At 44.4% G+C, this 25,081-nt stretch overlaps 2 protein-coding genes across 4 annotated transcripts in view; both read right to left on the reverse strand.

The window, feature by feature from the left end:
• The window catches only part of EFCAB13 (EF-hand calcium binding domain 13), an 82,636-nt gene extending 81,550 nt beyond the window's left edge, over positions 1-1,086 (reverse strand). The window contains 1 exon segment of the mRNA XM_072744532.1: positions 785-1,086. Within this exon segment, the coding sequence (XP_072600633.1) occupies positions 785-1,086 (302 nt within the window).
• Positions 1,087-8,079: 6,993 nt separating this feature from the next.
• ITGB3 (integrin subunit beta 3) overlaps positions 8,080-25,081 on the reverse strand; it is a 53,663-nt gene continuing 36,661 nt past the window's right edge. For all 3 annotated transcript variants that reach the window (XM_072746917.1, XM_072746915.1, XM_072746916.1), the window contains 5 exons: positions 21,832-22,054; positions 20,414-20,514; positions 18,188-18,307; positions 12,786-12,952; positions 8,080-11,060 (listed from right to left, as the gene is read on the reverse strand). In XM_072746917.1, the coding sequence (XP_072603018.1) occupies positions 10,995-11,060; positions 12,786-12,952; positions 18,188-18,307; positions 20,414-20,514; positions 21,832-22,054 (677 nt within the window). In that variant the 3' untranslated portion in view covers positions 8,080-10,994. The remainder of the gene's footprint in view (positions 11,061-12,785; positions 12,953-18,187; positions 18,308-20,413; positions 20,515-21,831; positions 22,055-25,081) is intronic.

The raw sequence follows: 25,081 nt of genomic DNA on the forward strand, positions 1-25,081 counted from the left end.
CAGGGGGGAAGGGTGACATCCCTCCACCACAGTACTTTCTGCTCTTCCCAGTCTTCCACCCGGCTTCCCTCACAACCCCACCCCCCTCACTCACTCCCCCTTCCCTTGCTGCGCTGACTGCAAACGGCTGTGAAAGCACCTGCATCACCCCTAATTACCACCTTTAACAAATACTGAGTGAACTTCCACTTCACGCAAGGACCTGTGCTGTGCAGCATTCCAAGAGGCCCTGCTTGTTTCGACTTCTCCGGGAGAAAGTCAGCGGACACGGAAACAAGGGAAACTACCCACCAGACGACAACTGCTCTAACACAGGTTTAAGCGGATGCTGAAGGCGCAGGGATGCCCTCCACGCAGGGATGCCCTCCACCCTTCTAGACCCAACACCATTCCCGAGGCACTGTCCGACCCAACCCCGTCACCCCTCCGCCCCTTTACTGTTGGGCCCAATCACCTCACTGCCCCTTCTGGAACCTTCCTCCATCTCCGTGACGGTTCCACGTGCTCTCTCGCACCGTGCTGCACTCTTCCCTCAGCCTCCTCTTCTCCTCTCTCAGCAAGTCTTTGCCTCCCCACCTCTGTCCCCTGAGGCTCACACCGTGGACCTCCTGGGCTCCCGGGGGTGTACCCGCCTCGCGCCTCACGGCCGGGCGCCCTAAGCCTCCCGGATAGGTAGGCCGTCGCCTCAAGCCCCACAGGCCCTCGCGCAGCACGCGCAGCACAGCGCTCTGGCTCTGCCGCCTTCCCGAGTTCCCGCGCGGCGAGGCCCCCGCCCCCAGGTCACCTGACTGAGGCCGACGCTCCGCCCACCGAGCCCCGGGAGCTGGACGCGTGCGGGACCCTGGCGGGCTCTCCAGCCGCCGCGCAAGGGTCCGGGGCCGCGGGGAGCGGCTCAGCTCGCCGCCGCCTCCGCGCCGACTGGACTGCGCTGCGGCCCCGCCGCTCTACCCCACCTCCAAGTGCCTGTGACCTTCCGCAGCCGGGCTCGGCGGCCCAGAGGCGGGTGGCGCGAGTGGCGGGGCTGTTCCCTGCGGGCTTTCCTCCCCCCTCCCCCCACCGCCACCGCACCTCGATTTCGCCCTCCATCCTGCACTCCCTGTGCTTCCTAAGGCTCTCCTCGTTCTCTGGTGAGCCGTCTGACCCCAGTCTCACTACTTCTCAGTGTTATCTTCTATCCATCCCCGGAGTACTTCCCGCCCTCCCTTCTAAAACATTCCATCCTTCGCGGTCTCTGCTCCTGCGTAACGCACAGCAGCAGAAAGCCACTTGTTCCACTACCTGGCTGGAATGAGTTCCAGGCTGCCTTTCGGAGGCAAAACGCTTCCTTTGGGAAGAGACTTGTTTTTTTACTTTGTTTTTCTTTGAAAATCAACTTCTTGTGTGTGTGTGTGTGTGTGTGTGCATCCTAGAGACCAGATGATATTGGTAATAGACTCAAAGCGATTTTTCATGAATTGCCCTGATTAGGATGTCACTAAAATTTATGAATCCAATTCAGTGAAATTAATCATTTTTAAGGTTTGCTAAAGTTGTAAATGTTCTATCGAGCAAGGAGCATTTTGCAAATATTTTCCCCCAAAAGCCCACGATTTGAAGTATGTTTTCTTTATGTATAGATACATTTATTAACATTAATTGATCCAGCCTGAGCCCTATGTTGGTAACATCTTGGTGAACAGCGTGGGCTTCAGAGACAGATATATTCAGGGCACCTGGGTGGCTCAGTGGTTGAGCGTCTGCCTTCGGCTCAGGTCATGATCCCAGGGAGCTGGGAGCAAGCCCCACATCAGGCTCCCCATAGGGAGCCTATGTCTCTGTCTCTCTGTCTTTCATGAATAAATAAATAAAATCGTTAAAAAAAGAGAGATCTATTCGAATTCAATTATTCAGTCAATTATCCTACTTACTGTATGCAGTGTAGCAAACTACTTAGGCTCTTTAAGCATCAATTTTCTCATTCAGGATTGTGATAATTCAAAAATGTATAGGTAGTGTGCTCAATAAATGCTAAAATAGTTAATTCCTCCAGAGATCTACTATGCCTGTTTGTATATATACTATGCCTGTTTGCATCTTAAATCTTGCTCTGTAGGTATTCTTTAGTACTTTAAACATGTATCTGATTTATCTCCCTAAACAGTCTATAAAGAATCTGAGTTCTGAGACCATGTCTTTTCTGTCAACACCCCACCCACCACTCCCTACTTCCTCACTTTCCCCCCTTCCACTGTTTAGTCACCTCTGTTGATGAACTCAGCCCATTTTCCACCTATTCATAAAGCATAAACTTCTAATGTGTAAGGATTATAAATGGTTTGAGTCTGTGTGTTGATCAAAAGGTTGTGAATGCTTCACAAATCTTGAACATTTGTAGTTTTTAGTACTGAATCTGCTGAGTTAGTTTCTGTATTAGTTTCACAGACCACCTCCCCACTAAAATAGCACCAAGAGTGTATTAATTAGGATTAGATTCTTTTACCAGTAAAGGAAAATTCCTAAAAATGGTGGCCTAAGCAAGATGGAATTTTATTTCTCACATTCAGGAGGTTCAGAGATAGTCACTCAGGGGAGCAGATAATTGTTTACCATAGTTGTAGGCACTGTCTTCTATCTTTTTTTTTTTTAATTTTTTATTTATTTATGATAGTCACAGAGAGAGAGAGAGAGAGGCAGAGACACAGGCGGAGGGAGAAGCAGGCTCCATGCACTGGGAGCCCGATGTGGAATTCGATCCCAGGTCTCCAGGATCGCGCCCTGGGCCAAAGGCAGGTGCCAAACCGCTGCGCCACCCAGGGATCCCCACTGTCTTCTATCTTATTGCTCCACTGCCTTTCATTGCAGCGACGGCTTAAGCGGGGTAGTGCAAGTACCCTTTAATCAGGCAAAAGCCTCTGTGAAGATTTTAAGGTTATGACTCTTGGGGGACGCCTGGGTGAGGCTCAGAGGTTGAGCATCTGCCTTCAGCTCAGGGCGTGATCCCAGAATCCAGATCAAGTCCCCCCTTGGGCTCCCTGTGGGGAGCCTGCTTCTCCCTCAGCCTATGTCTCTGCCTCTCTCTCTCTCTCTCTTTCATGAATAAATAAATAAATCTTAAAAAAGAAAAGGTTATGAGTCTTGGATAGTCTCATTCAAATAATATGACCTCTAAGAATCTTAAGGCTTTTGCAGAAGGTACAAAAAGATTTAGCTCACAAATATTTATCAATAGGGCTTTTATCTCATGGTCTGAAACTCCAAAAGATTCACAGGAGATTCACAATTTTTTTTTTAAAGACTACTGTATTATCAGAAACACTGCCAGCAGGGATCCCTGGGTGGCTCAGGGGTTTAGCGCCTGCCTTTGGCCCAGGGCGCGATCCTGGAGTCCAAGGATCGAGTCCCGCATCGGGCTCGGCTCCCGGCATGGAGCCTGCTTCTCCCTCCTCCTGTGTCTCTGCCTCTCTTTCTCTATGTCTATCATAAATAAATAAATAAATCTTTAAAAAAAAAAAAAAGAAAGAAAAGAAACACTGCCAGCTTGGGCTGAATCAGAGTACAAAAAGGAAAAAGGCCTTTGGACCCTCAATTCTATTAGCAGGCAGCAGGTTGAGAAAACCATTTACATGTAAACATACGCTACCTTTAATGGGAAAAAGATGACTTACAGGTTAAAACCAAGAGCCTAGAGAGTAGAATGAAAATCCGTGGAGAATTATTCCCAGGCCTTGAATATGGAACTGTGAATCTATACCCAGTGAATTTAAGAATTGCTATGGACTGGGGGGCTTCTGCGAACCTCCTGTTTTCTGCCTGTTAGAATGGGAGTGTCTGTAGCAGTTACCTTATCTTTTACATTGGTTGTTGTAGGAAGGAAGCATATAGCCTTTTTTTCTGTAGGGCTTCAAATAGAGAGGTACATATTCACATGGATGAATATAAGGAACTAAAAAAAAAAAAAAGGATCTATATCCAAGAAGTTTCATCTGCCCCAGGACCTAAAGTAGTGGACAAGACTGAACTTTGAATGAATGCTAGAATGGCATATGACTCTGGGGCCTTGGGAGAGATGAGTGCATTTTGCATGTGGGAGGACTATAATTTGTGACCAGAGGGTGGACTGTGGCAGTTTTAAAATATGTCCATAAATTCTTTCGTGTATTAGTTTATACCTGTCACTATAACAAATTATCACAAGCTTAGTGGCTTAAACAATTTACTATCTTACATTTCTGGAGGTCTGAAGTCCAAATTGGTCTTGCAGAAGTCCAAATTGGTCTTGCAGAGCTAAAAATAAAGGCTGCATTCCTGAAGACTCTAAAGGAAAATGTATTCTTACTTTTCCCAGCTTCTAGGGGCTATCTGCATTCCTTTACTCATGGCCACCTCACTCCGACCTGTTCCCATCACTACATTTCCTACTCTCACTCTGACCCTCTTACCTTCCTCTTATAAAAACTCTTATGATATTAAGACTACCCAAATAATCTATGAAATTCCCGTTTCTATTCTTAATTATATCAACAAAATCCTTTATTCCATGCAAGGTAACATATTCACTGTTTCTAGGGACCAGAACATGGATACCTTGGGCAATGATTCTATCTACCACAATGCTCATCTCTTCAAGAAGTGGCATCTAGTCCACTCTTCTTGAATGTGGAATATGGGCTAGATGTAGGGAGCTACTTATAATGAATAGAGTATGGCACAAGTGATGATATGACACTTCAGGATTGTGATAATTTACAAAACTAAGTCATGGGGCACCTGGGTGGCTCAGCCGGCTGGGTGTCCAACTGTCAATTTCAGATCAGGTCATGATCTCAGAGTTCTGAGACCAAGCCCTGTATCTGGCTCCCATGCTCAGTGGGAAGTCTATTTGAGATTCTCTGTCTCCTTCTGCTCTTCCCTCTGCTCATACTCTCTCTTTCTCTCTCTCTCAAATAAATAAATCTTTAAAACAAAACAAAAATTAAGTCATAGGGGTGCCTGGGTGGTGTAGTTGGTTAAATGCCCGCCTCTTGGTTTCAGCTTAGGTTATGATCTCAGGGTCATGAGATCAAGCTCCATATTGGGTTCTGCCCTCTGCCTGGAGTCTGCTTAAGACTCTCTTTACCCCTTTCTCCTGCCCCTCTCCCCTGATCTCTCTCAAACAAATATATCTTTTTTAAAAATTAAGTTATAGGGAAGCCCCGGTGGCACAGCAGTTTAGAGCGGCCTGCAGCCCAGGGTGTGATCCTGGAGACCCGGGATCGAGTCCCACATCGGGCTCCCTGCATGGAGCCTGCTTCTCCCTCTGCCTGTGACTCTGCCTCTCTCTCTCTCTCCCCCTGAATAAATAAAATCTTTAAAAAATAATAATAATTATAATTTATTAAACTTAAAATTAAGTCATAAAAGACATTACAGCTTCCTCCTTGCTGTCTGTTGGATTATTCACTTGGGGAGAAACCAGATGACATGCCACAGAAACTGTGAGATGGTGTTTATTGTTTTAAGCTGCTAAACTGTCGGGTAATTTGTTATGTAGCAAAAAAAAAAAAAAAAAAAAAAAAACTACTACAATTCCTTAGGTCACATCTTGATCCATAATGTCTGCTTAAATTCTAGCTATTATCTCTACATTCCAGCCTTCCTGAAAAAGGAAAGGGAGAAGAAAGGCATGCTCCTTCCCTTAAGTGGCACTTACTGGAAGTCGTATGCACCTCTTCCATTTACATCTCACTGTCTATGAGATAGACATGGCACACCTAGCAGCAAGAGAAGCTGAGAAACAGTATTTATTCTGGGCAGCCATATGTCTAACTGAAAATTAGAAGTTCTAATAATATGTGAGAAGTGAAAACAGATATGGGGGCACAATTAGCAACCTCTGTCACAATGGGTGATTTTAAAGGTCAGGAAAAGCAAAGTCTAGCATATGTCCATCAACGTTTTTCCTTTTTCTTAATGAGGTATTTTCATTGGCCACCGAATGATGTTTACACACCCAACACTCTGATCTCTCCAAAGAATCATGCCAATTGTGTATGAGTCACAGGAAAACCCAACTAATACGTTATATAAAACACAATGAATGGTGAAATTTTTTTTCTTACAAAGTTCGTTTCAGGGGTACTGATAAAGAATAATTTACAATGGAGATTTTTGCCTAAAGACTCTTAAACTTCCTATATATTAATTTCTAGATACTTATATTCTGTGAGCATTCTTTGATGTATTGTCAGAAGATACACAGCTGATGGAAAATGTTTCCTCTCTGCAAGATATTGGAGAGACCTCACTATGACAGCAGTTGTAAGGAACACAATCATGTTCCTGACAGACAACTTTCTTCTCACATGCTAAGTAAATGTTAGGAGTGATGGTAAGTGGACTTTTAAAATTTTATTTAACAATACAGTTAACCCCAACCACAAACATTTAAAACTACCTCCTTGTATAATTTAGTCAAACTACAAAAAATTAGAAATGCATTTCCAGAAATAAATTACAAAACCAAATAGAAATTATTTTTCAATAAGTATTAAATGGCTTCCTTGAAAAGCGCATATTATTGTTTCCTTACTTCAATGTGAAAAATGAGTGCCCTATAATTCCAAGACAATCTGCTTATAATTTGTCCCAGTGGTCATTAGATGGCTACTACTATAGTAGTAGTAGTTCAGACTGCAGAGGTCAAGAGTTGGGGGATTACCAATGTGATTTGACATGTAGCTTTTCATTTCATTTTCACAGAAAGTCCTCCATTTTCATCCAGACATTTAGTCATCAGTTACCATAATGTAAATATAGCGAGTCTTACAAAATTTCACCATAAAAGGACTCAGTGTATGTTCACATAATCTTTTTTATGATGTCATGTAATGTGTTTTTTAAAATGTATGTTACGTAAGGAATGCAAGATTCAAAGGCAAAGATTTTGAGTGTACTTCAATCCTGTACTGTTGATGCTCAATACATTTTAAATAGCAAAGTCAAGTTAAAAATTCTTTTTTTTTTTAAGATTTTACCTGTTTATTCATGAGAGACACAGAGAGAGGCAAAGTGAGGCAGAAACACAAGCAAAGGGAGAAACAGGCTTCCTGCAAGGAGCCTTATGCGGGACTTGATCCCAGGACCCTGGGATCACAACCTGAGCCAAAGACAGCCTCTCAACCACTAAGCCACCCAGGTGGCCCAAAGTTACAGATTCTAAAGTCTTATCCTATAGAATGATAACACTAAAAATGAAGATATTGATCCCATCCCCTGTGAATAAAAGTCTTCTTAGATGCCTGCCAAGGATCCTGTGGTTGTTTTTTTTTATTCCTCTGATTTTGATCTATTACTTCTTTTAGTTTTTCATGGGAATTTGTGGCTGTGCGTGAACCCAAGAAGCCTTTGATCACTTAACCTGGAAAATGGGTCAAAAGTAAATCTTCATGTTATGCGGGTAGATACTTGGTGTTCTTAATCTATCAGTCAAGCTATGTTCATGATCTTTTAATAACTGAACTGACTTACTGAAAACTTATTAAGCCAGAAATATGGGTATGTGACTCCTTATGTATGCAACAGAATCACTGGGAGGGCTTACTGAGAGAGAACACTGAGCCCCACTCCCAGATTTCCTGGGTTAGTAGTTCTGGGGTGTGGCCTGTGCATTTATATTACTAACAACTTCCCAGATGATACAGAGGCTGCTGGTCCTTGAGACCTACGGTCTGAGACCCAATTCCTTATATAAAAGTTGAGTGTAAGTCATCTGCCCTTAAGCCTTTACTGTACCGATGTATGCCTCCTGCAAACAAAACCTAGGCTGAATTGACAGTCTGTTCTATTGAGATCGCACAAGTTCCAAAAAATATCCCCAATTAAAAAAGCAAAACAACTCTAACTCTTAGAACTGTAATAACCTATTTATTTTGAAAATGTTTTAAAGTCTAAGAAAAACTCTGGGCTCTGAGCAAACTTCAGTTCCTGTAGCAGTCATCATTTGGTTACATTTGGAAACATGCTTGTTCTAAAATAATCATTTTTGAGGCAACTTCACTTACTCTTTTCACCCAAAGAAAACAGAAAGAACAACACAGGAAGAACTGGGCAGGCTTAGGTCAATTCGTTTTGGAAAACACATTTAATTCACTGTTGCACAACTCAAACAGGGGGGTGGCTGGGAAGTCAGGAAGGCACTTAAGTCATTTCAACCAGGAATACTTAACAAAGAAAAGTATCTTGAAGTCATGGATGGTCTAAGAATATCTGAGGTAAAGAACTGACTCCTTATGGGACAACTTGTCAGGAACGTTCAGAGCTTCCCATTACTGTCCACAGACCCTGAGATTGAACATAAATTATTTCCAGAGGAGCTGAGCATGAATAATAACCTTTTGGGGCTGTGCTGATGCCAAAATACTATTTAGATGTTCACCCCATGTGATGCCAAAACTGACTTTTCTTTGCTATCTTGTGAACAGGTTCTCCCCATATACAGACAAAGAGTATTGGTCTTTTAAAACCTAGAAGCCTCGTTCCAGAAGCTCAGACAAGAGTCCTACTGATTTTTTTTAATCTTATAAATATATGTTCTTCCTCTTTTGATATAGTTTCTTCATATAAACCATCTTATCTAAATAAAATGTCCAACTACTACTCTAATAGACTCTTGTCTCAGTAGCCAAAGGGTATAGTTAGGTTTGAAACTTCTTGGACCCAACCCTCTACTGTACTACCATCCCTCTACTGCACTTCCATCCCCTTCACTAAAGGGTAATCCATGGGTGAGACAAGGCTCAGTCATTTGCCCCATTTCTAATTCCAAGGCTTATTCTCAATGTTAACACATGAATACAGAATATATATTTCGGCTACTTCTTACGGATGCCTCTTCCATATGCATGGATGCAAATGTGTGCGAAGTGAACTAGGAAATAATAAACTAAGTGGAGCTTGAGTGCTACATCAGGAGATGTAACTGCTAACAAATGTTGAGGAAGGGCACTGGGTGTTTTTCTGTATGTTGGCAAATTGAACACCAATAAAAAATAAATTTATTATTAAAAAAATCAATGAAAAAAAAATGTTGGGGAAGGGGTTCTAAGAGAGGATAGAATGAGGCTCTTTCATTGGGAAAGGTGATGTGGAATGATATCTGCGCTTGCCAAAGCCAGGTCTCTCAGATCTCCCAACTATAACAACAAATAGTAACAACATCTCACAGAATCTTGACTGTACATTTGATGTCTCAGGAAGTCCCAGCATCTTAGAATATCAATACCAATAGAAGGTAAGAGACCTTCTAGAGTGGCTGGTCCAAGCCTACCATTTTTCAAACTAGAAAATTGAGCCCCAGGAAGACTTGCCTTAATCGAAGTTAAAAATTCCTTAGCTGCAACACTGAGGCTAGGGCTTAGATTTCTCTGACCATCAGACCACTGTGTATAGGTCCTTCCCTTTTTCTTGATGAATGGCAGTGAAGATAGTTGTTAATGTTAGACTACAGTAAACACCAACGGAGCAACTGTTATGGCTAGGAAAAAAGAACAGCCTGTATTCCATCTCCTTAGAAAGAGCCCAACATGCCCATGGGTCCATCCCCAAAGGCTTCCAGAATGAGAGAGCCCTTACAGACCTAGCAACTGGGCGGCAACTTGCTATGAATGATGTCAAGTGGGAGAGTTTGTATCCAGTCCAAGTCTGTGTAGGTTTTTTTTTTTTTTTTTAACATTCTCCCTCCTCACCATCAAATAAAATTACAAGTATATGCAAGTGTGTTTATATACATATTCCTTTAGATTAAACAAGCCTCATCATGGTTTCAGGTGACCCAATGAAAAAATAAAATAAAATTGCACTCACAGCCTCCCAAATTAAAGACTGAGTTAAAATGAGGTTGCCCAGCCCATAGGAGAACAGGCCACACATGCTGATACAACTGGCCCATCATTCCAAATGTGGCACTTATGCCCAGCAGACTCAGAGACCCATGGGAACTATTCATTCACAAGACAGCCAAGAGGTAGATAAATGTAATCAGCCGCATGGATGAATGTAGCGCACGTTAGCACCAGGTTGGGTATGTGGAGGTGCCTTGGACAAGGCGGGGAGGGCCTGAAGAGTGGGGCCAGACCTCGGGCTCTAATCGTAGCACTCACCCTGGGAGGAAAAGCATTGTCATGAAAGAAATTCCCAGTATGTTTACAGCAGTGAGAGTGTGGAAGTGGAAGGTAAAGAAGTGATGCTGGTCTAAGGGTGACGCACTTCTTCTAAACGAACTTCTAGGGTGGAGCTGCCAATGAGACAAATATTAAGAGTTATGATTATGAACTGGGGACCCTGGCACATTCATCCAGACCATGCACGACCCCTGAGTAGCCCTACCATCCTCACTCCAACACAATTGCTAGCAAGGACTCCCTTTATGAGGGAACCATACTGGATTGAGGTGATGGCAAAAGGCACAGGCAACTCTGATGGTTCAGCTTGCCTCTGATTTCTCCTTCAGCCTGAGGGAAGGGAAAGGAGATAAAGGCCCAGCTGACACAAGACTGCCAAGCCCAGCAGTTGCTATCAGAGCCACTGAGAGTCAGGCCTGAGAACCATAAACTCAAAGTAGAATCAAGGCCGCTTCCTCTGGAATGAGAGACTCAGCCCTGCCCTTCTCTTCAGAAAAAATGGCCTGGAAAGGAAAGCTGGCTTCTCACTGAGGTAATGAACACCTGCTCAGCTATGTCACCCTCAGGTTAAGCAGGAAAGATCCCTGAAGGAGGCATTCTGTGGATAAAGGCTGAGGAGTTCCGCTGACCTGGGACACACCACAAGCTTTAAATTACACATTCCCCCACACGCAGCACACTCACACAGACACACACACACACACACAGAGCCACACCTCCACATGCTGCCGTTCCTCCAACCCACCCCACACCAGCCCCCAATCCCGCCCCACAGATACTGTTCCCTGTAAACATGACAGCAGAGATGTCCACAATTCTGGGACAGACTGATAGTGATCTGAGGATGGCTCCTTGGTGTTAAGTGCCCCGGTAGGTGATGTTGGTAAAAGTGGATGTGGCCTCTTTATACAGTGGGTTGTTGGCCTGTGGAAAGAACAAAGAAGTGTCAAAAAAAAAAAAAAAAAAAAGAACAAAGAAGTGTCTTACAGCAAATTCCTTGACTCTTCCCTACCCTCCAAGGGTTACATTTCATGTGAAAAGTTTACCCAAGACACCCTTCTCTGAGTGGGATATACCACTGACGAACCACTTAATGTTCATTGTACCCCCATATTCACTCTGAAGATGGGAGGGGATAGGAAAGAAGAGCTGAGAGAAGGGGGAATGCCATTCTGGGGCTATGTCTAAGAGGTTGAATCCAGCCCATTACTTTTTGATGATCACCAAATATTTCAGGATCTCTTTTCACCAGTATTGATCTCTTGTCTCTCTCCTGAACTCTCTCTTTTGCTCTTCTCCCCATTTTTTGGTTTGACAGTGCTGGGGATGTGGGCAGAGATCAGAAATGTAGCAGCTGATAGCTGATATTTGAAATCGAGAAGACAGCGTTTGCCCAGAATAATTTAATTTGTTAAAATTTTAATTTGAATTTAAAATTAAATTTTCTCATCTCATCCCTCCATGCACTATCCACATATTGTCATGTTGGCAGTTAAAAATAAACCCTCACTGGGTTTCCCAAATTCTTTTCTTTTAATATTTATTCATTTATTTGGGGGGAGGGAAGAGGGAGAGACTCTAAAGCAGACTCTGTGTTAAGCACAGAGCCTGACACAAGGGCTGTCTTACAACCCTGAGATCATGACCTGAGTTGAAACCAAGAGTCACATGTCAAACCAACTGCACCACTCAGGCACCACGACCCAAATTATTTTCTAACAAAAAGTGACAAATCCCATAGGATCTGGTAGCCCTTAGGAGTCATTTCAAGAAATACAACATATTCTCATATTCCTCAGAGGTTCCAGATTTCTACACTGCACTAACAGAAACATCTCAAGTTTCTTGAGGCTCTTGGGTACAAAGGCCTGAAGTCACTATCAAATGGGAACAAACTTTCAGCCGCCCCCTGGACATTGATGGAGTCAAAAGCCATTTGGAAGGCCCAGGAAAAAGTTAAAATGTGGAAGATGAGCCAAAGGAGAACAGAGAAAAATTAAGTATACAGAAAGTTCTCAGTAGATGCTTCTTTCATTTAATTCTATCAGAATAAACTGCAGGGAGAATATTTATTAAGAGGCTGGCCCAAAAAGTAATTCCTATCATAACTTAATTCCCTCCCACAATAGGGCAAGCTGTTTAAACTTTCCGTGCTCAATTTCCTTATCTATAAAATGGGAATAATAACACTGCTTCCTATCCTGGGCTGTTAAAGGGATGGAAGAAGTGAATCCTCAGCAAAAGTTAGCTAGCTTTTTTTTTTTTTTTCTCCTGTTTGTATTTAATGCTTTGGACTTCATCAGTATATAATGCATTATATGTTCTCAGTGTAGGATTCACAAGTTTGTCCTGTCTTCCTCATTGGAGAATAAGTCACTGCATTTCATTGAATCAGTGTCCAGAGCAGAGCTGGGCCCTGTGTATGTTCCATCAGTACTCACCGATGTGGCCTGTGGTCACTATGGGGTAGAGAGGGAATTGGGTGGTTTCCAGGAATAATAAGGACAATGGGACCATCTCCCAATTTCCAGAACAGAGGCTAACTGGAAAATTATGGGATAGCTGAGCCTGGCCACCCTACACATCTACTGTTTCTACTTGAGGCTCTCAAACCAATGACTGAAGAAAATGTCCAGCCCAGCCTCTTACTGTGTCCCATTTTGCTCTGGCTCGTTCTTCCTCAAATTTAGCAAACTCCTTCCGATCATGGATGGTGATGAGGAGCTTCCAGATGAGCAGAGTAGCAAGGCCAATGAGCAAAATGGCCCCCATCACTGAAAGCAGGACCACCAGGATGTCAGGACCCTTGGGACACTCTGTGAGAGGAAAGCATAGAGCAGAGATGTTATGAATGCAGCAGAAGTCACTTGAACTGGCTGTGAATAGCACTTCTTGACAAACTAAGAAATTATTAGAAGATTCTCTGAAGGAAACAAGACTTATAAAATGCATCAATTTTTTAAAGGAAGGAGTGTCAATCTTTAAGACAGCAATAGTCTCTCCTGAGTGGTTTACATCAGAGGTCATAAGCAGGTCACCCATGGCAGAACCCAACCTATGCAAGTGTTTATTAAAACTCTGATTTTATGTTAACTACACTGGAATTAACATGAAAACTTAATTTAAAAAATTTGATTTTGGGCAGCCCGGGTGGCTCAGTGGTTTAGCACCGCCTTCAGCCCAGGGCATGATCCTGGAGACCCTGGATCAAGTCCCGCATCGGGCTCCCTGCATGGACCCTGCTTCTCCCTCTGCCTGTGTCTCTGCCTCTCTCTCTCTCTCTCTCTCTCTCTCATAAATAAATAAATAAATAAAATATCAAAGAAAATTAAAAAATAAAAAATTTGATTTTGTTGGCAACATTGAATAATCAGGAGATTCTCCCCCTAAAATTTCAGATTCTTCTTCTTTGCTTTAAAAAACAATAATCAATCAAAATATAAAAAATAAAGCAAAAGGTCTGGAAACATGGAACCCACAGGGAAGCCCTGATTGGATGTGAAGAGCAGCTGTCCCCTTTAGATGGGATACATTTTCTGGTTGGCCAGAGCTCATCATTCTCTTTCTCCACTAAACAGAAGCAACATGTAACTTGTCATGCTACCATGACAAGTTGGGCTCTGGAGGCCATGCTACCTTGGGCTCTGGAGATAGACTGCCTGGGTTTGAATCTTGGCTTACCACTTGTTTTGCTTTGTTATTTAACCTTTCTGGGTGTCTGTTTCCTATTTCTCCATGTTTAAAATGTAGAAAGTAATAGCACTGATCTCCAAAACTTAGAAAAATTATTAAGTTAAATATATTTAAAGAATTTAGAACACTGCTGGCAGAGACTCAGTACTCAATAAATTTCAGCTACTGTTATTACTGTTATTACTGTACTGTTATTACTGTTCTTGCTAAATCCAACAGTTTTCATTAATTTATTTGCCTAGTTCCTGGAGGTATTTGTGTTTGTTACCTTGACTCAGATATGCACATCCCTGAGGGCGGGGAACCTATTGACCTTATTAGCACACTTAGAGATCAGGATGCCTGCCAACCAAGACAATATTTTGGGCTCCTTTCCAAAATATTTCATCATCTAAAATCCTAACCCTATTGAGAGCTGACTTCCTTTTCAACACCAGCCAACAACCAAAACAGACAGAGGTGCGTCACCCCTCTGAGGGCCAAGCTGAGTATGCTCCGCAGAGCTCTGTTTCCCATTAACCACGGGTGTGTAATGGGTGACCTCACTTCAGTGACTTCTCAGGTGTTATGTAATTAGGTGTTTGGATATGTGAATATGGATGGGTCTGGAGATGTGGTCACACCCACTTTCCACACTGTCTCCCACCTTCTTCTCTAAACATGTATACTGTGCTCACCACACACAATCCAAAAACAACCACCAACACAAACCCAAGCTGGCTATTTCCCAAGCCACCAAATTATAACCTGTCTATAATTAAAGGGGCATCTGGAGAGAGGCTGAGGTCTCAGTGTCTGAGTTCCCAAGAGTGAAGGGCCTCAGTTCTGTGAAAAATAATTAAGAATTCTCTAGAAGATAGGGCTGACCCTCAAACCTCAAAGTGAAATCTCTTTAATTCTGCATATCAGTATGGGCAGGACAGGTAGAATGTCAAGAGGTCTTCGGGAGAAAAACATCTTTTAAGCATCTGTCCTGAAAGGGGTGGATGGCAGGCTTCCTGGAAGCAGAAGACAAGATCAGGTGGTCTTTAGAGAGCTCTCCTAGCCACAGTGATGAGGACCCATGGTGAGGGACCTGAGGTCAAGAAAGGCTGGGTAGAACGAGCAGATTTGACAAAAGTATAAGGAATCCAGTTAAATGTGAACTTCAGATAAGCAATGAATGACTTTTTAGCCTAAATATGTACTAAATATTGCATAGGATATACTGTATTTACCAGGCAACCCTATCTGGAAGTGAGAGGGCTCACCTCAGGGGATCCCACTCCATGGAGGCTGAACACCACCCAGCCAATGCCAAGCCCTTTGCCAGTGCTCTATTGCCCTGAAGTGGCCCAGTCCTTCAGGGAGAGCATCTGCATGGGCATGATCATGAGTTATGGAAGAGAATGAGAATAATCTCCTTCTATACTTCAGGATATGAAGTACTACATTCTGCTTGAAGCCAGAACCCCTGAAAATGGTAGGAGGTAGTGGGTGAGAGGGGAGGCAGAACTTGGAATTCCAGGGCAACAAGAAAGAAAATGTAGGTCTGGGATCTCATCTCCTAATGTGGAGAAAAGGAACTATATCAGAAAAGTTACCACCCCACCAGGGGTTACTTGTACCAGCTCAGGTTATCACTATCTTTGTTCCCCACAACTCCCAGTAATAGGCTCCAGTCTAAGAACATCAGGTCAAAAGATTTTGGTAAGTGATATAGCAGAAGTACCAGCAAGGATTATTGTAGAAAAGAGATAAAGTGGGATTCCTGTGTGGCTCAGTGGTTGAGCATCTGCCTTCGGCCCAGGGCGTGATCCTGGAGACGCAGGATTGAGTCCCACATCAGGCTCCCTGCATGGAGCCTGCTTATCTCTCTGCCTGCATCTCTGCCATTCTCTCTCTCTCTCTCTCTCTCTCTGTGTGTGTGTGTGTGTGTTTCTTGTCAATAAATAAATAGAATCTTAAAAAAAAATAAAAATAAAACATAAAGGAAAGAGATAAAGTGATGTTAAACCCCAAAACAAGAACCTACCACCCTTCTGAAACGAGAAAGGACAAAGGTGCAGATAGGGTGGGTATGGAAAAATCCATGAAATATGTTAACAGAGGTGGATGGGAAAGTGTGAGGAGTCATGGCCAAGTAATCCACATCTGCTCCCCCACAGATACATATCCAGACTCTTCCCTCTCCCCTTCCCATGTCAGCTTCACCTTGCATCAGTAAATAAAGCTAAGGCCATTCCCTTTCTTTACCTTCCTTCTCCCTTCTAAAGGGTGAGAGCCCTGGGAAAGGCTGGTGAACAATATCACAGAGGGGGGCACCATGCTCTTCTCTACCCATGGGGCCAGCAACACCCTGGCTGACACAGATGAGGCAGAGTTTCTTCCCACTCTCACCCCTTTCCTTCTCCAAGCAGCCAAAATTCTCCCAGCAGATATCAAGATGTATACAAGTCTGCCTGTCTCCTAGAAATAATAAGTCCTATTAATTCATTCAAAAACCGTTAAATATCTTCTCTGTAGATGACTGAGCCAAATACGGATATAACAATAGATAAGAAAGACAGTTCCTGTGTTCCAGGAACTTGTGATTTACTGAGGGAGATGGGTGACTAAAGATGCAATTTAATGGTCTGATGAAGGCCCTTCTAAGGGAAGCATAGCTGCTTTGAGAAGCAAATAGGAGCACCCAACCAAATCAGCAAAATGGATGCTGGAGACAGTCTGAAAAGGCTCACTAGGGGAAGTGATGTGTCCAAAACAGAAGCACTCAAATATTGGGTGTATCACATCTGCCAGGAGCACTAACCAAGGACACAGAAGCTCATGGAAGTAGGACAGGGCTCTGGACTCTGGATTTTTTTTTTTAAGATTTTATTTATTTATTTATGAGAGACACAGAAAGAGAGGCAGAGACATAGGCAGAGGGAGAAGCAGGGAACCCCCACAGGGAACCAGATGTGGGACTTGATCCTAGGACTCCAGGATCATGATCTGAGCTAAAAAGGCAGGTGCTCAACCACTAGGCCACCCAGGTGTCCCAGGACTTTGGATTTTAACAACAATACAAAAGTTTGAGACCCATTTTCCTAAGGCAGGGGCCAGCCAACTATGGTCTGGGAGCCAAATGTGGCTTACTACCTGTTTTTGTAAATATACTTAGGCTCATGCATTAAATGTATTGCTGCTTTCCAGGTACAATGGCAGAGTAGTCATGGCAGAGACCACATGGCCCACAAAGCCTAATATACTTACATGGTCCTTGGCAGAAAGAGTTTGCTGGACACTGGTCTGAAGGAAGATTTGAAGAAATTCCTACAGCTGTTAAGAATGTCAAGCAATCAACTGATTTAGTCTCTGCCTTCAGACACTGATCCTTCACTTCCATAAGTTCTTATCTACCCTCTGCCATACCATAGCCCTTGCCCCTCAGCAGGTGTCATAATCAATTTATGTGCTCCTTTCCCCTGACCTGTTAGTGCCACATCTGCTTTATTTATTGTTACACTCCCAGAACCTAGTCCACTGCCTGATATATAATAAGTACTCGAATATATTTTCTAATGATTCATAGCTTAGTCTGTTGTTTAAGAGAAAGAAAGGAGACAGAGGTAGTAAGGGGAAGCAAGCAAATTTATTGTATTAGATGGTGACAGTTGGTCTGTGTATGATAGATGAGCTCCTCCTGCTTCCAGAGGCCTATCTTTTCAGTGTTCAGGGCACCTTAGCTTGGTGCCTCAAATCCAGTACCATGTCTCATGGTCAACCTGGTAAGGTCAACATGAGGCCTTCCTCTGAAGCTGCAGGCTGGTTGCTCTTGGCAACCACCTAACTTTTAACAGAGCAGATGCTGAAAAGCCCTAGACTTTAAATTCCTTACTTCTTAACACTGCCACCTCAAAAAATGCCACGATACATTTTTGTCCCTTCATGGGATCTATATCTACCTTCCTTTTTAAAAAAAAAAAAAATTATGTATTTATTTATTTATTTATTTAATTTATTTAGAGAGCATGAGCGGGTGGAGGGGCAGAGGGAGAGAATTTCAAACAGACTCCATGCTAAGTGCATAGTCTGATGTGGGGCTCAATCCCACGACCCTGAGATCATGACCTGAGCCAAAATCAAGTCGGACACTTAAACAAACTGAATGACCCAGGTGCCCCTCTACCTTCTTCTTTTCCTTACCCACCTTCTTATTTTTCTATCTCAATTAGCAGAGTCACTTTGTCACTAACATTTGTATTTAAATATTATCCATACCCAGATGACAGGCCCTAACTTATCAGTTGTAAGGTCAGTTTTAACCTAGCTGTTGTATAAGTAGAGGAATAGGGGGAAACTACTGCCTAACATGGCCCTCAGGGTTCACTTACCTGGCTCTTCTACCACATAGAGAATGGACTTTCCACTGGAGTCTTCATAGTACTGAAATCTGACGACACAGTCATCCTCATTCTTGTATGTACAATTCACTGCATCCTTGCCAGTATCCTCTAAGGAAGGGAAAAGATGGGAGAATGAAAAGCGAGTCAATTCCTGGAAGATGGAATCATTCCCAAACCCCAGTCATGAAACTTCTGAGAAAGTATATAAACACTATGTCTAACATTAGGCAAGATGCCTAGATTTGAGATGGCCTGGAAATTGCCTCTAGATGACTCTCACTTCTGTATTTTGTTCCTCCCAGACGCTTTTAGGTTCTTATTCCTTCCTTCAAAAAGGACATAACATGTTACATGGTCTGATTCAAAGCTCTACCACCTGCTGGCTGTGTAATGCTGGAAAAGTAACTTGACCTCATCAGCTATATCCTTCTTCATCTAAAAAAAGAAAAAAAGAAAATGATACTCTACCTCACAAGGCTGGTAGAGAACTAAGTGGCTTAAAGTAAACAGTACCTAACACACAGTGGGTGATATCTTCCCTCTCCTTCCTTTCTCTGCTTGTCCAACAATTCTTAATAGCTTGTTGACTCAGCATTTATATTTCTTCCATTGTTACTTCTGATCCAACATTCCCCTCTAGAGCCACCCCCTCTTCTCTGCCTCCCATCACATTTTGTAGGCTTCACCCCTTCTGATTCTAAAACCTCTTATCCTGACAGGGAAACTATAAGTATCCCTCCATCAGCTGCACTATGCCCTATAGTGATGAAGCCAGATGAGTAAAACTGACACAAGATGAAGTTAAGCAAATGTCCCAAGGTCACATCACAAGTACCTGACAGAGCAGAATGCAAACATGAGTCTCAGAGCACACATCCTACAGACTTGAACTCTACAAGCCTTCAGAAAACCAGTGGTATAAGAAAACAACAGAAAGGGTAAGGATTTCCAGATTTAGTTCTAAGCTTAACTTGTTCGGGCAAGTTGTGTAACTTTCCTGAGATTCCATTTCCTCATCTGCAAAATGAAGGTAACAACAATACTACAGTTCTACTTTACTAGGTGGTTGAGGAAAGGGTAAGATTGTATTATGAAAGGACACCTTCATAACTTGTATAAGTTATACAATCCATAAACAAGCATCCATTTTGATTATTATCATGGCATGGGGGAGGGGGTAAAAGCTAACCCGTGATATACAACTAGTCTAGGTAATAAAAACATCTCACATCTCTCTCAGCAGTCTCTGCCCCCTAAACTAATCATAGCATATACCCAATCTCCTGCAGAGAAAAGGCTGTCTCTTCAAATTCAATCCCCAAATCCCTACCCCCACTCCCAGCCCCACTTCTGATATTAAACAAAGGGTTCAGAGATCTGACCATTTTCTGTAACACCCACAGCCAGAAGCTGGCTGTGTCTTACTGTGGCTGTCACTAAAAAACATGTTTTCTGCCTTCATAGGAGATGGCTATCTCAGGAGAGATTACCATCTATCTCCCTGGAACCAGCCAATGCCTAGCTGACCCAGAAATCTTATCAGATTTGCTGACAGCAGGAAAGATTATCTCCTTTTAAGTCAAGGTAAAGTGCAAATCAGAATAACTGCAAGCAAGAGTCTTGCTCCCCACTGTATTTTTATCTGTCTTATTCCAAGAAGGGCCCCAGCATAATTATTTTAGCTATAAATCCATAAGGGTGAAGTTTTCCCTCCAAACCAGCAAAGCTGCATACCTGGGTATCATTTAACACTGTTAGTTAAGTAAACTTAGTAAATGCTTACTAGCTTACTAAAAAGGATGACTGTCACTCTGTGCCTCAGTTTCTCCATCTGTCAAATAGAATGCACTGTCTTCTCTTTCTTGGGGAGGTAAAGTTAGGGTTGCCTGAAATCAGTTATTTAAAAGTTATTTGTAGGGGGAAAAAAGCTATTTGTAGGATCTTGCTGCATCTGTGGGTGCTGGGAAGCAGAATGAAGAGGGACCATGAAACAAATTAGTAGAGGTGCAAGAGGATTCAGGGAAGCCAGCTTTTATGAAGTGCCTAGTGTGCATCAGGTCTGCACAACATGCCTCTGAGGTGGGAATTACTCTTCCACGTTACTGATGAGTGTTGGACAGATGCTGGGATTAATTGAAAAACTCTAGAAGCTGTGTGTGTGTGTGTGTGTGTGTGTGTGTGCATGCACGCAACTCTAAGACATGTTGAACTTACTAAGCTCCTTCACAGATTCAATCTCATCACGACAGTAACGGTTGCAGGTATTATCATCATGGAGAGCTCCTCGGTCAAATTTCTTACACTCCACACACTCCCTAAAAGAGAGAGGACACCAAGAGTAAGACAAGGGAGAAGCAAGCCTACACAGTCTGTCTGGCTCTGACCACCACACACCAAAAAGCTGCTCCGTCGCAGAAAATAAACACCTGTAAAACAATCCTGGGAGCCCAGAGGGTCAACTCTGGAGTTCAGAGTGAGAGGCCTGGCAGACAGAGGACCTCAGCACCCTCATTAATCTTCTTCATGTCCCATTCGAGAGAGTATGAAAGGAAATGAAGTCTACGCCAGTTTGGGAAGCCTTAAAGGCAGAACCAGTCACATAGTCTGGGGGCCCAGTGCAAAAGGAAATGTCAGGTCCCTTGTTCAAAAATTACTAAGGGGATCCCTGGGTGGCGCAGCGGTTTAGCGCCTGTCTTTGGCCCGGGGCGCGATCCTGGAGACCCGGGATCGAAGCCCGCATCAGGCTCCCGGTGCATGGAGCCCGCTTCTCCTCTGCCTATGTCTCTGCCTCTCTCTCTCTCTGTGTGTGACTATCATAAATAAATAAAAATTTAAATAAAAAAAAATTACTAAGAATTATAAGACAGTGCCAGCAGAGTGGTATACCGAGTGTAGGCCCCTTCTAAGCACAGAGCACTGTACAAATGCACAGACTGTGCACCCATGAGTCTAGCCCTGTTTAAAGTAGCAAGAGAGGGATCCCTGGGTGGCGCAGCGGTTTAGCGCCTGCCTTTGGCCCAGGGCACGATCCTGGAGACCCGGGATCGAATCCCACATTGGGCTCCCAGTGCATGGGGCCTGCTTCTCCCTCTGCCTATGTCTCTGCCTCTCTCTCTCTCTCTCTCTCTCTGTGACTATCATAAATAAATAAAAATTAAAAATAAATAAATAAAGTAGCAAGAGAAATGGCAGGGCATCCTTGACCCCCAGATGAATGCAGTTTGTGCTGGTGACCTTCTCCCATCTCACAGCGTCCTTCATAACTCCAGCCCATATCTCCCCCAGAATCAGTACATTAGCAGTGAAATTCTCCAGAAGCTCCCTGGTTTAGCCTTCCTCCCAACTCAGGGATTCAGGAATGGCAGCCCAGGGAACTGTTTCTCCAACTAGAGTCCCGTGGGAACTACCCTGGACCCTGCAGGGTTGGCTCTCCCTCCAACTTAGCCCAAACTTTTCAGTGCAAAGAGGAAAGCTAGACTCCTCCCCAGCAGATTCCTCTTCCTAAAGCTTTGGTGAGTAAGAGACAGGCCCTGGAGGGATTGTGGGGGGGGGGGGGGTAGATTCCAGCCTGAGGTACCCTCTCCCTCTTTCCAGCACCCAGCTCTCTCCTATTCACTTCTCTGCCCACTCACTTCTTAAAGGTGCAGGCGTCAGGGCAGGTGGGGCACTTCTCGCAGGTGTCCCCGTAGGAGCCAGGTTGGATGCACACGCAGCTGCCACACTCACACTTGCCCCGACCGCCGCACAGCAGCCCGTTGCTGGACATGCACGTGTCAGTGCGCGTGGTACAGTTGCAGTAGTAGCCGGTCCAGTCGGAGTCACACAGGCAGTCCCCACAGCTGCACTGGCCATGGCCTGGAAGCACACAGCCCAAGGGGGCAGGTGGCAGGTGAGGGTCCCCACCCCGCGGCTCAGCCTGCTCCCTGCTCTACCTTCCTCTACTGTCCTCCTGCCACCACTCATTAGCACCACACCAAGTGGTTCACCACCTTCCACACTTTCCTTCCATCCTCCCCAGGGCAAATCAATTGTCATGTGTTCTCCTGGCACTTGCGTGTACCTTTATTTTAACCCTTACAGTCAGCCCATTTGTTTCCCTATCTGTTTCTCTTTCTAGATCATGACCTCCCCAACGGGAGAGGACCCATATCAATTTGTCATCAGTAGTGATTAGCATAACATCTGAAACAGAGTAGGCATGCAATCAATGTTTGTTTACTTATATGTTCCTTTACTCAACAAATATTTATTGAGTTCATGCTGGGGCACTGGAGATTCGGCAGTGAACAAGACACACAAGGTCTCTATTTCCATGGAGTTAATCTCCTCAATTCCTGGAAAACATACACACATTCACCAGCATGTACCCCATGCTGCATGATCATTGCCAAGAGCCATCAACCCTAGAAGGGAAGACCTATTCACTCCACTGCATGAGTGTAGGAATGGGAGAGAGAGGGCTGGGGTGGGGGTTAGGTTGGTTAAATGCAGGTGTTACATCCAGTGCTACATTCCCCCTAAGCATTTAACAAGGCTTGAAAACTTGGTTCCCAAACTTGGAAGAAAAGGTGACTCATTCTCAAGGATTCTGAATCAGGAAGAAGTGGATGAATAATAAAAATCTGATTGTTAATCAGAGGAAAGGCAGGGAGCAAGGCGGAAGTAACTTCAATTGGTCTGAAAACCATGCCACTTGTGTGAGCCAATGGGCCCCAAGATGGTGGAGGAGAGAGAGAGGTGCATAGGCAGGCTCAATCAGCCACTAGCTGGCACCTTCTGCTCCCCAGTGATAGCCAGGAGAGCGGGGGCCCCCCAGTGTCCACTACAACCAGCTTTTAACCATAGGTCCTAGACAGGGAAAGGCAACCCCACAGAGGATTGGCAACACTGAGAGGCCTCAGCCTCCTCAGAAACCCCTGTCGCATACTGTTTCCTCTGTGGGGCCAAACAAAGTAATCTTTGAGAAGATGATGTGCCAGGCAAGCCAGTGGGTAAGGCTGGGAGTCAAGTGGCAGGCTAGAGTCAGCAGGCGGATCCCAAGCCCTGGGAGGGTCAACCCTTGAAAGGAAGCCACAGTGTGGTAATGCCACAGGACTGGCACCCCTCCAGCAAAAGGGTGGCTGAGCCTGGGTTCACAGGAAAGTCAGAGCAGGGAGCAAGGAATGAAAAGAAAGTGTAAGAGAGAGGAAGGAAATAGAAAAGAAGGCAGCAGGGGAGGGGTAGAGCTTAGAGAAGGGGAGGGGAAAGGCAAGAGCAGGCATTTCAGGTGCCAGGGAATGCAACTACTCTCCCTATGCAGCTTGACCCTCTGGGCTGACGCTTAGCTCCACTCTTCAGCTTTATGAGACAGCCCTCTGTTTGACATCCTCTACTTCCTCCATAAAGCCACCCAGGCTTCCTCTGTCTACAATGAGTCTCTCTCCAGTGGACTCCTAGAACTCCCAGAACTCCTAGGACTATTCCCCAAGGACACCTCACTTCCAAGATTTGGAGGTTCTGCCTCATGTTGTGAATTATCTTTAGGTAAGTTAATTAAGGGCAAAACTCTTATTTGTGTCTCTCTATCCCACAACACTACAGCACAGAACTCAGGGGTGGCTCAGGGTACCTAGTCAATCTATGCTCATGGATGTGGCAGGAATGAGAGTCCCTTAAGGACAAGGATGCACTCCCTGATGTTTGGGGCAGGAGTGCTGAGAACATGTAACCACAAAGACCATGCCCCAGTGGGGAAGGGGGGAAGGGGCAGGGAGGGGGAAGGCCAGAGCTGGGGAAATAGCTAAGTCATAGCTTGCCACCCTCCTGAGCCAGCTTGCAGCATAAAACAGACCACAGGCCAGCTGCTCTGGGGAGAGACAATGGTGAACCAGTCTACAAGCTGACAGGTCAGGAATCACACATGACCCCTGTTCACCCATAGGGACCAAGTGCCTGGCACAGAACAGGTGCTCAATAAGTGTGTGTCCCTGAGTATCTGTTACTGGAGAGTATGATGGTGGCACCACAGGATCCAGACCTGAAACCAGGAAGCACATAACACTCTGCCTGGAAGCAGGGTAAGGAAGGCCTCTCAGAGACGACTGCGGCTGGCTGGGATTCCCTCAAGAGTTAAGCTGGAGCGCACACTGGGGACGAGCTGTTCTTGCACCAGTAGGAGGCAGGAAGCAGGCTGCTGACCCAGGCAGCTTTGTTTTATGGCTTCAGTGCAGCCAGCAGCAGAAGGATCTGCTGGATAGGATCCCTCCCACCCTGCATCACACCAGACCAGGAACCATGAGGCAAAGGAATAGTAGACCTCCCTCTGTCCCTGGTGCCCCCAAGGGGCTGTCTGTAGGCCTCTCCTAGGACCACCCTCTCCCCCTGAGTCCCAAGCTTCTCCACATGGTCTCCCACATCAAACTTACTCATTCCCTTCGGTGCTTTGAATATGATGTAAGTACTATTAAATATTAAAATGAGCTGAAATTCCTGCCTCAGCCCCTAATTCAAACTGCTGTTTGTATGTGTGTGCGTGTCTGTACCTGCTCTCATTCTCTCTCCCCTCATCTCCCTGATGTTATTTCTCTGCAAGCTCTCTCTCAAATTTTGTTGGCATGAGTAAAGGAAATAATGTGGCAGATAATAAAAATAAGCGGGGCACCTGCGTGGCTGTGGTTGAATGTCTGCCTTCGGCTCAGGTCATTATCCCGTGGTCCTGGGATCGGATGAGTCCCACATTGGGCCCCCCGCATGGAGCTGCCTTCTTCCTCTGCCTATGTCTCTGCCTCCCTCTCTATGTCTCTCATGAATAAATAAAATCTTTTAATAAATTTTAAAAATAAGCCATTCTTATGTTACTTGGCCATGCTTTAGAATGACAGATTTACCTTTCTAATCAAGCTT

Source organism: Vulpes vulpes, chromosome 2, assembly GCF_048418805.1.
Source record: "Vulpes vulpes isolate BD-2025 chromosome 2, VulVul3, whole genome shotgun sequence".
Lineage (NCBI taxonomy): Eukaryota > Metazoa > Chordata > Mammalia > Carnivora > Canidae > Vulpes > Vulpes vulpes.